The 15,348-nt window shown below is 40.0% G+C and overlaps 1 protein-coding gene across 2 annotated transcripts in view; it reads right to left on the bottom strand.

The window, feature by feature from the left end:
- Window positions 1–15,348, bottom strand: part of Ric3 (RIC3 acetylcholine receptor chaperone) — a 49,769-nt gene that overhangs the window by 19,541 nt on the left and 14,880 nt on the right. For both annotated transcript variants that reach the window (XM_048460308.3, XM_048460309.3), the window contains exons 2-4: window positions 4,705–4,931; window positions 3,647–3,719; window positions 619–712 (exon numbers count right to left, since the gene is read on the bottom strand). In XM_048460308.3, the coding sequence (XP_048316265.1) occupies window positions 619–712; window positions 3,647–3,719; window positions 4,705–4,931 (394 nt within the window). The remainder of the gene's footprint in view (window positions 1–618; window positions 713–3,646; window positions 3,720–4,704; window positions 4,932–15,348) is intronic.

Below are 15,348 nucleotides of genomic sequence, written 5' to 3'. Positions count from 1 at the left end.
ATTACACCTAACCTGACAATTACATAAGAAAAAACATGTAAGACTTACATGTCTCAAAAGCAAAAAGATACTCTAAACATGAAATCGTCTGAGTCCTATTTGATGAAAAATTACCTCTTGAGCCAGGGATGGTGGCGTATGCCTTTAATCCCAGCACTTGGAAAGCAGAAGTAGACAGATTTCTGCAAGTTTGAGGCCAGCCTGGTCTACAGAGCGAGTTCCAGGACAGTCAAAAGTACACAGTGAGACCCTGTCTCAAAAAAAAAAAAAAAAAAACACAAAACACAAAAAGTTTTGGATGTGAAATCACATGCCTTTAATTACAGCACCTGGGAGGCAGAAGCAGGAGGATCTCTGAGTTCGAGGCCAGCCTGGTCTGCAGAGCGAGTTCCAGTACAGCCAGGGCTACACAGAGAAACACGGTCTTAAAAACCAAAAACAAACAAAGAAAAAGAGAACCTTTACCTGATGAGCCATCACACTGCCCCATTTCTTTTGCTCAGGAGGTAAAGGCATTGAATTTGAGGCCAGCCTAGTCTAGTCCTAGGACAGCCAAGGCTACACAAAGAAATCCTGTCTCAAAAGTGAGCAAGCAAACAAACAAAAAAGAAAACTTACCTCTCACCATTAGGTCCCACTCTATTGATTAATTTTTCCATGGCTTCTTCCGTCTCTTTTAGTTTTTCTTGCAGTTGAACAAGCTCATAATTGGCTGAAAAACAAGCATCAATCTAAGAACCATCATATGCTATTCCCTAAACCCTTTCAAGAAACGGCTGACTGACATGATCTGCGATAACCCAGGCTTCTTCAGAGACTCGGGAGAACAGACATGAGCTTCTCTATCTAATACAACCAGCACAGAAAAGGCGTGGAGGTCTGGCCACGAGGATCAACAGGATACATACTCACTTAGGAAATGATAAATAAATCACTCCTTCTTCCACACAGTAATCCAACAGAACCAACTAAAGAAACATCTAACACTGAAAACACACACTGCGAAGTTGCCCCAGCGTAAATGCAGAAGGTAGATAGATGACAGAGCCCCTGGGTAAGGTACCAAGCCCAGGGAGTACTAGAACAAAGGGTCAGGACTCTGAGGTGAGCCCTGTTTGCCTGTATTTATGGTTTGGAATTAATAGTTTCACTGTTATATTTCTTCAGTAGGAAATCCTGAATTACGGTTGAGACCTCTTTGCCCAAAGTTTTCTGACCCTAGTTGTCTAGAATAAAAATAGACCATGCTAGGGTATCCATAGTTACAGTTTTCTCAGACAGGGTCAGTAGACTGTAGACACACACACACACAGCAGAGAGAGAGAGAGAGAGAGAGAGAGAGAGAGAGAGAGAGAGAGAGAGAGAGAGAGAGAGAGAGAGCGAGCAACAGCACAACAGCAAAACAAAAAACAAACAAAAAAAAAACCCCTCAAAACCCTGAAGTGCACTTTCAGGCAGTAAGAAAACTAATGCCCCTCCACATATGAACACCTAGACTTCTATTTCATACTTCTCTTGTGTAGACCTGCTGGCTTCAAACTTATTCTATAGAGCAGCCTGGCTTCGAACTCAGAACCGGCTTCCTCTGTCTCTTGAGTGCTAGGATTAAAGTAGGATTAAAGGTGTCCACCACCACTGCCTGATTCTAAAAGACCTTAAGGCCTTTTCTTTTTTTCTTTCCTTTTTTTTTTTTTTCTTGAGACAGGGTCTCTGTGTAGCCCTGGCTGTCCTGGAACTAGCTCTTGTAGACCACGCTGGCCTCAAACTTACAGTGATCCACCTGCCTCTGCCTCCCGAGTGCGTGCCCCACTACCACCCGACTCTAAAAAGTCTTTTAAGGCAGTTAATTCCTGGGAAGTGGGTGCAAACTGCACTATTTGGTACTGAAGTTATTGTTAGTTTTGCATGATTCTGAATTAAAAGATAAAGCTGACTCACCGCTATTGCCATTGTTACAAAAAGCAGTCTTGGGAGTTCATTTTACCATTTAATGTTTTCTTTCTGTCTCTGACAAAAGATGGTCTCAACAGTCTGTTTTTTATTTTATTCATTAGTAGAGTGTGTATTTTGTTTTGGTTTTTACTACTTTTGTGCTTTGTGTATGCACTGAGTGTGTGAGTGTGTGTGTGTGTGTGTGTGTGTGTGTGTGTGTGTGTGTGTGTGTGTGGTTCTGGCTTTCCACACTGTAAAGGCAGGGTATCTCTTGTTTCTGATGTACTTCATACTCTAGGCTAGCTGACCTACAAGCTTCTGGATGATACTCCTGCCTCTGCCTCCCATGTCAGCAAAGGAATGCTGGAATTACAGAAGCACACCACAACATCTTGCCTTTTTACATGGGTTCTAGAGATCAAACTCAGTATGCTCTTTCACCCACTGAATCCTCATCAGTTTCAAAACTTCCAGTTGACTACAATTTCTTTTAATTACTGCTATTATTATTATTATTATTATCTCATGATGAGACATAGCGCCTTTCATTAAATTCTTAACTATTTAGGATTTTCAAAAAGGATGGAGACCATGATTGATAATTTGACATGACAGAAAATCCAGAAACAATTCCAAAAGGAGCTACGGCCTAGGCCAGATGCTTCTGTGGCTCATCCCCACTTCATTCTGCTGATGTTTCTCTTTCAAAAACTTTTGATGAAAAAAAAGTCTTTCAATTTGAAAACCTTAAAAATAAATGTAAAAGCAAACAAGAAAACTTTTAATGGTTGAAATGGAACAGATCTTTAATCCTAGCACTCAGGCGGCAGAGGTAGGAAGACCTCTGTGAGTCTGGGTCCACAGTTAAGACCCTTCCCACAGCTGCTGCCCATGAACACCATCCAGCCCTCAGCAAACTCAAGAGTTCATGTTTGCATAAGTTTTACTCAAGACATCCAGACATAATTCCATAGTGCCTTTGACAAGTCCTTTTTTTTCTAGGTAATGCCCCTCACAAGTTATGTTTCCCTCTGTGTGAAGCATCCGTGTGAGTGAGACCCATGCAAGTCAGTGTGCAGGTGTAGGAGATGATGGCACGCAGTGTCCTCCTCTGTCACTCTCTCCCTTATTCCTTTGCAGTAGGGTCTCACAATAAAGCAGGAGCTCATTGTGCTGGCTAGGCTGGCTGGCCAGGGAAACCTAAGGCTCCCCAGGTTTGGAGTTACAGGCATGCACAGCCACGCCTGGCTTTTTACACAGGTGCTGGAGATTCCATCTCCGTTCCCGCCTGTGCAGCAAGGGCTTTAGCCCACAGATCCTATTTCCTGGAATCATTCTAACCTACAGATTCTTAGAGAAAAGGACTGTAGTATATACATTTTATCAGTTGGGAACTATCTGATAGCACATTTCAAGATTCCAAAGTGTCAAGAGCTAATTATGGCCTGTAACAGTGATGCAATTTCTCCCTCGGGTTTCCTCTGAGAAATAAACACATTTGCTACAAATATCCTGAAGACTATAGGTGAAAAGTAACTAAGTCAAATGTTGACTGTTAATTTGCTAATGTATACCAAAGATCTGGCAGCCTTGTGCCTTTTGCAGCATTAGCCCTTTAAGACCCAATATCCATACACTCTTGAGAAATGTCTGTCCCCCTGGCTGTATTCCACTCCAGCGCAGTAAAACTTAATACGTGGGAAGGAGCACTTACTGATCTTTCTATGGGCGTTCCCAGGTGGGGCAGTGGAGCAGTTCCGATTTTCCGCAGTTTTCCCCTTTGAAAGCTGAGGATGAAGGAGGTACAGCACATCAACAGCAGCTCAGAGCCTCAAAGGTACGGAACACCGCATGTTAAATGGAAAGAACAAAAAAAAAAAAAAAAAAAAAAAAAGGCTGGGAGACAAAAATTAAGTCAGAAATCAAACCAAATATCAGCATTAGAGAAATGTCTTTTTTAAAGAGTCAAGAAGGCAAAAATGATCAAAGCAAAACTCAAAGCACAAAGGAAACAAAATCTTATCGTTTTCTGCCGTACCCATGCTTATCGAAGGATAGGTGATGTAAAGTACCACCCTGGGGACATTCTCATGCTCAGCTCAGGCTGCCTGCAGAATTCCTGGGTGAGAAGAAACTAAAATCTCCTCATTCTAAGCATGAGCGTAAGGCGAAGGTTCTACACCTCTTCACAGGGAACAAATCTGTAGCCTATAAAAACCTACTTGAAAATAGAACTAAATTGGGGGTCTGCCTTAAAAGACCCAGCAGGACACCCAGAACCAGGAAATATTGGGCTGAGTATGGAGATACGACAGTTTGCTGGGGAATTACAGGGATGACACGAGACACAGCATCTTAAACACTGGCACCATTAAATGAACCTTACAGTGGCTACTGGGAAGCCTGGCTTTCATCCTATGAGCAAGCCTTTAACTAGAGCATCTTTATGGTCTATCACCTTGCAAAAATGCCTAGTTTTTTGTTGTTTTCCTTTGAATTATAGTGCTGATTGGATTATGAAGATCATAATGAACTAGAAGATCCAGGTTTAAACCCTGGCCTTACATTTTAGTTGTAAATCTATGCTAAGATTTCTCAGCTGTGAAACTGAGATGATAGCTAGCCTAACTGTTCAAAGAGATGAGGTATTTTTTTTAAGGAGATGATGGATTTGAAAGGGCTGTGTGACCTTTATAGGGTTTTACTGGAGATGATTTTTATTATAACGACATTAAATTTTCACTGACATATGTCTAAGATAATCCCACTTACCTTAAACAGAATGTACAGTATGTACAAAAAAATTCCAAAGCCATAGATTGGAATGATCTGGCCCATCAGTCCTCTTCCACTACCCCCTCCTCCAGCACCTCCACCTGCTCCTTTGGCCTTTGCGAAGGCTTCTGCAAGGTGGGGCCTCTGGAAACGAGCTCCAGGCATCTGACCATCTGAGGGCGCTGAGTGGTGATGCATCATAGGTGGAAATCGGCCCAATTTTCCTGAGAAAAGTAATTACTCAGCTTTATCTCTTCTATTTTAAATATGGATATGGCAAAAACATCTTACGCATTGAAGTTAAAATAACAGAAGCATCTCAAACATGTTTAAGAAAAAATAGAAATTTGATTAGAAAGATAGCAAGTATCATACAGATACAAACATGTTGTAGTAATCTCAACTTATTCACTAAACACATTTTCTCTTCCTTCTTGGTTCACAGCTAAATTACATTTCCTCCTCCTGTAGAGTTAAATGTGACAGAGTTCTAGGCGAAGGAACTTGGTCAATAAAGCTTCCCATAGGTTCAATTACATGACCATTTCCTTCTGTAGGAGGACACTAAAGACCAGGGAGACCTTGACAGTCATATGTAGCAAATGGCAGCGCCTCCACCAACCTTGATTCCTAAATAATTGGGGCACAGGCCTCTACTTGTCACCCTGCTAACTTAGAGTCATCCGGTCCTGTTTGTGTAAGTGAGAAGCGAGCATTTATTGTGCGAGGGCCATTATAGACTTTGGAGTCTGTCTGTTACAGTGGTTAGCCACCTCTATCTAATGCAAAAGGAAATGTAATGTATTCTCAGGAGAGAACAGAGCCAGAAACTGGAAAGCCATCAGGAGGATCCAGGCCGGCTACTTTCACATTTCAGCTCCAACTCGCTCCTCTCTATGGGACCACAGCCTTTTCCCTTTGTTTCTTTGCTCACAACTTCAGTCTCTTTCTTCAGATAATCCCTCTAGTTCTTTGTGCCCACAGTAGAAGACAGTCATTCCAAACCTCTTAATTTGCAACTCCTTCAAGAAACTAGTTAAGATGGGCCCTAATTCCAAATTCCTTGGAGGAAGGCTGAGTGAGTGCACAGCTTAGGGAGGCAAGCACCACTTTGGATCGGCTAGAGCTGAGCAGACAGGATTCAAACAGGAAAAACAGGGTCAAAGGCCCAATCCTGGAAGAGCTTAGAGAAGGGAAGGTTTATAATCCTTTTTCTTTCATTTTTTAAAACTCCATTAAGAGCAGCCAAAAGATAACACCACAAGCCCAATTGGGGACAAAGAAAGGAAACAGTAAGTCTTCAAAAAGCCACAAGTACAAGTGTCTGAAAACCAGTGTTGGGATAACATTCTAAAGTACAGAACACTAGAGAACAGAAGAACCTCCAAGAAACTCTTAAACAAATTTACTATATTTGGCTTCAACAAAATTAAGGATCTCTGTACAATACAGAAGACCATGAACAGAATTAGGAGGAATGAAATCATAAAAAAGTCTAACATTTAAAATGGAAAAGGACTAGATATCTATAATATAGAAGAAGAGCCTGTCACTTAATGACATCACAAGAAATTCACAGCAAAAGAAACCAAAGATATGAATAAGAAACTTACAAAAACTTACCTAAGTGGCTGCCAACACACAAATAATGAAACTTAAAGTATGACAGTGGTTGGTCAGTGCTGAGTAATCAATACTAACAGGGTATGTGACCAAAGGGCATAGTTACTGAGAAAGGGCTTTCTACCAAGCAGGATGGTGGAAAGTAGCAAAAGGAGGCCAAGATATGGGAAGGCAAGAATTGTGCACTGAGGTAAGAGTGCACACACACAGTCACCCTGCTGACTGGTACCTGTGCTTTGTGATACTATATATAGGCTGGATAATCTAGTGGTCCCTCCCTGGTGGGTAAATCTGGGAGAAGTGATCAAATACAGTTATGGATAGGTGGGCTGAATTACTCCCTACAGATCTGTGATGGAAAGCTCACTATGACCATGTATCAAGGAGCTTCAAGTAACTAACCTTCATAACTGGAAATAAAAAACTGAAACGGAATTGACACAAATAACAGAATTTTATGTCTTTTGAAACTAATTATAAGTGTCTATAGAAGACATAGTGACACACACCTATGAACTTGGAATATGAGGCAGGAGAACTGTGGGTAAAACTGGCCTGGGCAACATAGCAAAATCCTGTCTCAAAAGTAGGAAAGGGAACTGAGGATGTGCAATAGCTCATAGGTACACAGCTGGCCTGCCATACCCAAAGCTCTAAACTGAATCCCCAGCACTGAAACAAGCAAACAAAGGCAGGATAGAAAGAGCAAAGTAAAAAGACAGAAAGGCAAAGGATGCCTCACCACCTCCCAGTCTGCTTTGCCTTTCTTGCTGACTGAGAGTCAAGAATTTTGACTGCACTAGCAAAACCACTATGAAGATGGCCTCTCCTGAGATTTTTTTTAAATAAGAGTGTTAAATCAGCTAATGAGTCAGACATGGTCACATATCCCTGTAATTCCAGGGGAAGTGGAGGCAAGGGATCAGAAAATCAAAACCATCCTTGGGTAAACTGTCTCAAAAACATATTGGGGTCGGGGTAGGGACACAGAGATGGATGATAGATAAACTAATGACCATGCTTAGGCCCCAAATTAAGTTTAATTTTAATCACCAGTCATTTCTCATCTTGGAACTGTATTTTTCTGAGAAAGTCTTACAAGTGTGGTTTGTGAGCCACACTTACAATCCAAACCCACGCCTGGACCTACCTCTTACTGCACAGTAAGAGCTACTTTGACTTCTTTTGACTTCTGCCTTTATCTGAACAGCAGTCCGTTCTTATCTTTAAATATGTACCACTTACCTCAGAAGACACCTTTGCATAAAAATCCTTTAAACAAAAAGTCAAGGCTAGGGATGTGGTTCATTTGGCAAAGCAGCTGCCTAGCATGTGCAAGGCTCCAAGGTAAATCCCCAGCACTTTCCCCCCAAAAGTATACCAAAATATTTGCACTTAACCTTTTAAACTTAGATATCAATGATATTATTTGAACAATATAACTTCAAAAGCCACAAAATCACCAGAGAAAGAGAGACAGAGACAGAGAGAGAGAGGGAGAGAGAGAGAGAGAGAGAGAGAGAGAGAGAGAGAGAGAGAGAGAGTGCTAAGGTACTGAAATATGACTCTCTTAAGAAGCCCACACCTACACACTGGGTTTATAGTATCCTTTTCTTAGTAAACTCAATTTTGCTTTATAACAACTCCTGAATTCTTTCTTGAGGCATAAGTAGAACTCTGGATGCACCCAATGTGGCAGTCTCTCTTAGGAGCGTGTCAGGCTAAACAACAACACAGCAATGCTGCGCTGCATTTCTTGCTGTGAATGACACCGTGTAAGTTGAACAAGTAATTTCTTTGTATTCCTTTTTAAGCAAACACAAACACGAATGTATAAAGGCTTAAAATAAAGACATTAGAAAAGATACATGACCTGGCTTGGGACCCGGCAGGTAAAGTGCCTGCTTTGCAAATACGAGGACTGGAGTTTGAGTCCCAGCACCTACATTTAAAAGCCAAGCATGGTGCTGTGCATTTTTAATCCTAGTGATGTGGAAGTGGAGACAGGAGGATCCCTGGGACTTCATGGCCAGCCAGCTAAGCCTACTTGGCATGTTCTAGGCCAGTAAAGTACCCTGTATCAGATAGACAGAGATAGACAGACAGACAGCCCAAGAAAAAATACCTGAGTTTTCCAATGGCCTCCAAATATATCTACATACATGTGTATTCACACTCAAACACATAAATGGACCTAAAGAGAAAAGAACTTTTGTACTTGTAAAACAGATTTCGAAGTTCTGTGAAGAGAGCTATCTACCTTTAAGTGAACTCTGCCCTTAGGTAGGAAGAAGGGCGGCAAGGAGGTTAAATCATTAGCTACCGGGCATGGAAGCTGTGTTTTGCTTTATATCGTTTCTTACCCATGCTCCCCTCCAGTAATTTTCCTTTCCCTCTCAGTACTGGCTTTGGATGCCATGGAAGCTATGGAGGAAACCCTTTGTTTCAGAATGGGCCAACCCAAGAATGGTGCCTCACACCTATAATCCTAACAATGAGGAGGCCAAGGCAGAAAAATTGCCGTATGTTTGAGGGTAGCCTGGATACCAGAGTGAGCTCCAGGCCAACCTGAGCTATAAAGTGAGGCTGTCTCAAAACAATTGGAAAAAAAAATACAAAGATAAAAATAAGAGTGGGTCGAGTAGTAGTTTGAGTAAGAATGCCCGCCACTCCCATGAGCTCATATAAATGAATACTTAGTCACCAGGGAATGGAACTCTCTGATACGATTAGAGGGATTAGGAGGTGTGACCTGGCTGAAGGAAGTGGGTCACCAGGGATGGGCTTTAAAAGCCCCTGCCAGACCCAGTCTCACTTTCTGCTATCTGCAGGTCTGGCTGAAGAACCTCAGCTATTTCCCAGCACATGTCTGCTAGCATGCCACCATGTTCTCTCTCTGTCAAGATGATAATGAACTAAACATCTGAAATTGTAAGGAGCCCCAGTTAAATGCCTTATTTTATAAGCCTTGCATTGCCATGGTCACGGTGTCAAGTGACTAAGACAGTAAACAAGAGAAACACAAGCTGGGGCAAAGAAACCACCAAGTCACCACTTTGTTCTGGGTGCTAGTGACTATGTCTCTTTTAAATTGTCAAGAATCATACTCAGTGATGAATGCTGACTTTAAGATTATTATGCAACTTTTTTTTCCAAGACAAGGTGTAATCCTGGATGTTTTGGAACTCACTGTAGACCAGGGTGGCCTTGAACTCAGAGATCTGCCTGCCTCTGCCTCCAGAGTGCTGGGATTAAAGGCGTGCACCACCACCGCCCAACCATGCAATTTTTTAAAAAGTGTAACCACTGAGATTAATCCCTAGAACCCACATAAAGATGTAATGGAGATTACTGACCCCATACACTTTTCCTCAGGCCTTTCACACACGCTATGGCATGGGAACCACCCCCACAGCTCACTCACTTGTGTTCTCTCTCTCTCTCTCTCTCTGTTCTCTCTCTCTCTCTCTCTCTCTCTCTCTCTCACATACACACACACACACACCTCTCTCTCTCTCTCTCTCTCTCACACACACACACACACACACCTCTCTCTCTCTCTCTCTCTCCTCTCTCTCTCTCTCTCACACACACACACACACACCTCTAAATTTAAATTTAAATTTAAAATGATACCAAATAAAAAAATGATCTTAAATGTTTCCATTTGTTTGTTATTCCAATAATTTTGTGAACTGTGTCTGGTCCTTAAAGGTTCGAAAAATATTTTGTTTCTTTAGGTCCTAACACTTTTAATTAAATTATAGATTTTGGCTAATTTTAATTTTTTTATAATTTAATAATATAAAGATACATCAGTTTTATAAATGTATTCTTCCTTAGAACATTATATACATCTCATCAAAACATATAAAGTAGCGCAAAGGTATATGCAATTTTTCTTTATATTTTCAAATTCTTTTTTTTTTCTTTTGGTTTTTCGAGACAGGGTTTCTCTGTGTAGCTTTGGAGCCTTTCCTGGCACTTGCCCTGTAGGCCAGGCTGATCTCAAACTCACTGAGATCCACATGTCTCATCCTCTCGAATACTGGAATTAAAGGTGTGTGCCACCACTGTATAGCGATCAAATTATTTCATTACTAATTTTGGATATTTATATTGTTTCTAGCTTTCCCAGGGCTCTTGTATAAATCTACTAAATCACTAACTCTTATTTTTAATTTCCAGTATTTTTGCCTTTCTTAGAACTAGTGTGTATATAATTTCTATCAATGAGTATTTTATTTGCTTATTTTTACTCATTCTAGTACAGCATAACAGTCAAGGATTTGAACTGTTGTGTTAATAGATCTTTGGCTATTTACCAAAATGAAGTTTTGTTTCTTAGATACTCTAAATTTGAATATATTATTTTATTGTTTTTTATTCATTATAAAATTTCAAGCAATATAGGCATATGTAATCTCTTATCAATCATATTTCTAGCCAATTCTACAATATTAGAACAGCCCATTCTTTCAAATATTTTTACATCCATCAATACACATTACATTTTTTGAAGGCTGCAAACGTCCTTTTTATGCTCACATCGTTGCTTATGTGGATCTACGAGAGATTCCAGGGAGTGGTTTTCCTGGGCTAAGGGGTACACATATGTTTAAATTTAAGATGTATTTTCAAATTGCACTCCATGAAAAACTATATGGGTTCACACACAGCAGTATGTATCCATATACATTTTCTTACATCCTGGTTGACCTTGATAAATAATCAATATTTTAACTTATAGTTCAATCTCTGTAATATTTAAGCAGATCAGCTTTCATTTCTAAAGAACTTTTTTTTTTCTGTTGCTGTTTTAGTTAGGGTTTCTATTGCTGTGAAGAGACACCATGATCACAGCCACTCTTATAAAGGAAAATATTTAACTGAGGTGGTGGCTTACAGTTCAGAGGGTCAGTCCATTTTCAGCATGGCAGGGAGCATGGTGGTGTGCAGGCGGATAAGGCGCTGGCTACATCTTGTTCAGAAGTAAGAGAAAATGGTCTGTGACACTGGGCAGGAACTTGAGCATAGGAAACCTCAAAGTGCACCTCCCACACAAGGCCACACCCACTCCAACAAAACCACACCCCTAATAGTGTCACGCCCTATGATCTTATGGGGCCAATTACATTCAAACTACCACATTTACCTTAGAGGTTATTAATCTTTTTATTGTTGTTTCAAATTTTTCCTGTGCTAATTCAATACAAAATAGGATTTGTAAACATTTACTTTTCAAATGGATTGAGGTTTTCTCTCAGATTTATAGAAGTAAACTATGCCATGGAAAAGCACCTTAAAACATTTTTTCTGCTGACTACAAATGGTAATATTGTTATATATACTGTTTATTATTATATTATAGTATATAGATATATATGGTCTACTAGTTATTTAAAGTTAAGAAAATTACTATGATGATTTTAATTCCCTATAATGTCTATAATGGTTTTTATTTAGTTAAAAAATCCCTCTTCTCAAAATTATACAATAAAAAAAGCCTAGTCAATATATAAAAGAGCAGTCTTTCTCTCGACACAATTTGATATATCATATGGCTATAGTTTAGTAATCTAATTTAATGTTTGCAGCAACCCTGCTGCCAAACTCTTTTACTGTTCTAATGGGCCTTTAAAAGTGACATAAAAATTAAAATCAGATAATGAGATAAAAGATGTTTTACATCATTTTAAACTGTATACTGATGCTATGGGCTAATACGTCTGCATATTTTGAAGATGTGTTGCTCTCATTGTTAATAAAAAGCTGATTGGTCGATGGCTAAGCAGGATTTTCAGGACAGAGAATGCTGGGGAGAAGAAGGGTGGAGTTAGAGGAGACGCCCTGAGACACAGACAGAGCAGGATGGGAAGGATGGGAGGTACTTATATGAGGTAAACGAGCCTGGGGCAGCTCACAGATTAATAGAAATGGGTTAGTTTAAGTCATAAGAACTAGCTAAAACAAGCCTAAGCTGTCAGCTGAGCATTTAAAATTAATATTAAGTCTCAGGGTTGTTCTTTGGGGAGCAGCTGGCAGGATAGACCCGAATGGTGGGTGGTCCATACAGAAAACTACACTGACAGACTGATGATGCTGTTACGATCTCTTGGCCATGAAAATTTATTAGACATGTACTTTGTTCAAGATTCTGCCAAGGTAGAAAGGAAAAGAATTATAAATAAAATGGAAATGAAGTTCTTTCATGGAGCAATGTTGATAAAGGGGAGCATGTCCACAACAAAGACAGACAACAAGCGAGGTTATCACCAAGGTTTTCTTTTCTACACAGACTCCACTTTTACACACTAAGAGAATGCAAACATTTTAAAAAGAAAAGAAGGCAATCAAATGGGGTCAACTGCTGAAGGAAACGCGAGACTGAGAACAAGGAAACATTGCCAGGTGAGGCTGGCACCATTAAGGAAGTAACAGGAGTTCGCACACTACTGTGCAGTGCATGAATCCGATACCTGGATCTTGGATCAGGAAACCAACTTAATGAGAAAGGTGCTTGAGGGGGATTAATCTAGCAGTTGAGTACAGGGCCTAATAAGAAAGAGAGTAGAGTCTGGAAAAAAAATAGCAGAAAGCTATTACAGTAAGTTAGCTGTGAGGTTCAAGTGCCTGAGGTGAAGGCTAGAGCCGATAAAAAAAGAAAAAAAATAATAAAAAAAAAGGAAGAAAGGATAGGTCCAAGGCTATCACCATGTAGTTAACAGAAGCATTTAATGTCAAACTAGCAGAGGGCTAGGAGACAGTCAAATTACTCCAAGATTTAGTTTACTAGAAGATAATGAAGGGATTGAGAGGCCTGTGGTTAGGGTAAAGCTGAACACACTTAAATCCAAGGCATCGGTGGAACACTGCAAGAAATGTTATTTGACTGCAGTCAGCTTGAGCAGCAACCCTGTTCAACCTATGCGGCAAAGCTGGAAAGCTGGATCAACTCTTCCCCACACCAAAAAGCCTGAAGAAACAGACCGACTCATGCACAAGAGGGGGAGGGGAATGAATGATCAAAGACAAAAGCAAACTAATATCTTAAAAGTCAGAGGAAAGAAAAACCCACTGAAAAGACTAGAAAGGTGAACTGAATGAAAGCTGGGTGTGGATATACCTATAATCTCAGCACCCATGACATAGAGGCAGGAGGATCAAGCGTCTCTGGCTGTCCTGCTACCTCGGGCTGTGCAGATTTTTTGAGACTGTCTCAAAAAATCACCTGATTAAAGACTAATAGCAGGTTTGTTTACAGAGAACTTTTTTTTTTTTAAAGTTTTTCGAGACAGGGTTTCTCTGTGTAGCCTTACTGTCTTGGAACTCACTCTGTAGACCAAGCTGGCCTCAAACTTAAGAGATCCACTGATTTACCTGCCTCTGCCTCCTAAGTGATGGGATTAAAGGTGTGTGCCACCAGTGCTTGGTGATACAAGATATTCTTAGTGACAGATGGAACATCACATGATGGTCTGACTGCTGGTTGTTTTAGACAGTGACAGAAACCAAAGTATAGTAGTCTACTTCCTTTACACATGGTCACACTTTCTGTAAGTCCAGTTACCCACAGGCAGCTATGATCTAAAAATGTTAAGTAGAAAATTCCAGAAATAAAGTTATAAAATGCACACCATTCTGAGTAGTATGATAAAGCCATACCACCTCACTCCATCCTGCCTGGGACATAAACCATCCCTAAATCCACAGTATTTATGCGACATAGGCTGTCTGCTTGCTAATCATGTAGTTCTCCTTCAGTTCTCAGGGTTGACGATGGCAGCACTGCTCAGGTGACCTGATTTTACTTAGTAATGGCCACAAAACTGAAGAGTAACAAAGGTACCATTGTAGCATATTGTTTCAACTGTTCTATTTTATTATTAGTGGTATGTATTACTATCCCTAATTTATAAATTAAATTTCCTCACAGCTACATATGTGCAGGGACAATATACACACATACATACATAAACATATGGGCGAGAGAGCAGGATCTAGCCTTTCAACAAATGTATAAGGACAGCCACACCATATCCCATAATGTGTAAAAATAAGAAAATGGATTTATATTCACACTATACTAAAAATAAACATGACATAGATGGAAGCCTTAAGTATAACAGGTAAAAATTTTAAAGAGAAAACAATAGATGTAAGTCTTCATGATCCTAGATTAGGTAGTGGTTTCTCAAATATAATACAAAGTAACAAACAAGAAGAAAACAAGCCGGGTGGTGGTGGCGCACGCCTTTAATCCCAGCACTCAGGAAGCAGAGGGAGGCAGATCTCTGTGAGTTCAAGGCCAACCTTGTCTACAAGAGCTAGTTCCAGGACTGGCTCCAAAGCAACACAGAGAAACCCTGTCTCAAAATAAATAAAAAAAAGAAAAGAAAAACAAATTTGATATAATTAAAATTTAAAACTTCCTTCCTGTAAAAGACAGCATCAAGGAAATGAATACAACCCACTGAATGGGAGAAAGACTTAAAAATCATTTTTCTGACGAGGGCGGTATCCAAATTATTATTAACTTTTTAACATTCAACAGTAATTCTCCATTGTATAAATGTATGACATTTTCTTTATCCATTCTTCAGTTGAGGGACATCTAGGTTGTTTTCAGGTTCTGGCTATTACAAATAATGCTGCTATGAACATAGTTGAGCAAATGTCCTTGTAGTGCATCCTTTGGGTATACGCCCAAGAGTGGTATTGCTGGGTCTTGAGGTAGACTGATTCCCAATTTTCTATGAAACCGCTATACTGACTTCCAGTTGTTGTACAAGTTTGCACTCCTATCAGCGATGGAGGAGTGTTTCCCTTACTCCACATCTTCTCCAGCATTAACTGTCATTAGTGTTTTTGATCTTAGCCATTCTGACAGGTATAAAATGGTATCTCAGAGTTGTTTTGATTTGCATTTCCCTGATGGCTAAGGATGATGAGCAATTATTTTTATTTAAGTGCCTTTCAGTCATTTGAGATTCCTCTGTTGAGAATTTTGTTTAGATA

This window comes from Myodes glareolus, chromosome 7 (assembly GCF_982192425.1).
Source record: "Myodes glareolus chromosome 7, mMyoGla1.1, whole genome shotgun sequence".
Taxonomy (NCBI): Eukaryota; Metazoa; Chordata; class Mammalia; order Rodentia; family Cricetidae; genus Myodes; species Myodes glareolus.
The sequence above is the reverse complement of the archived record's forward strand: the minus strand, read 5'-3'. Positions and strand labels throughout refer to the sequence as shown.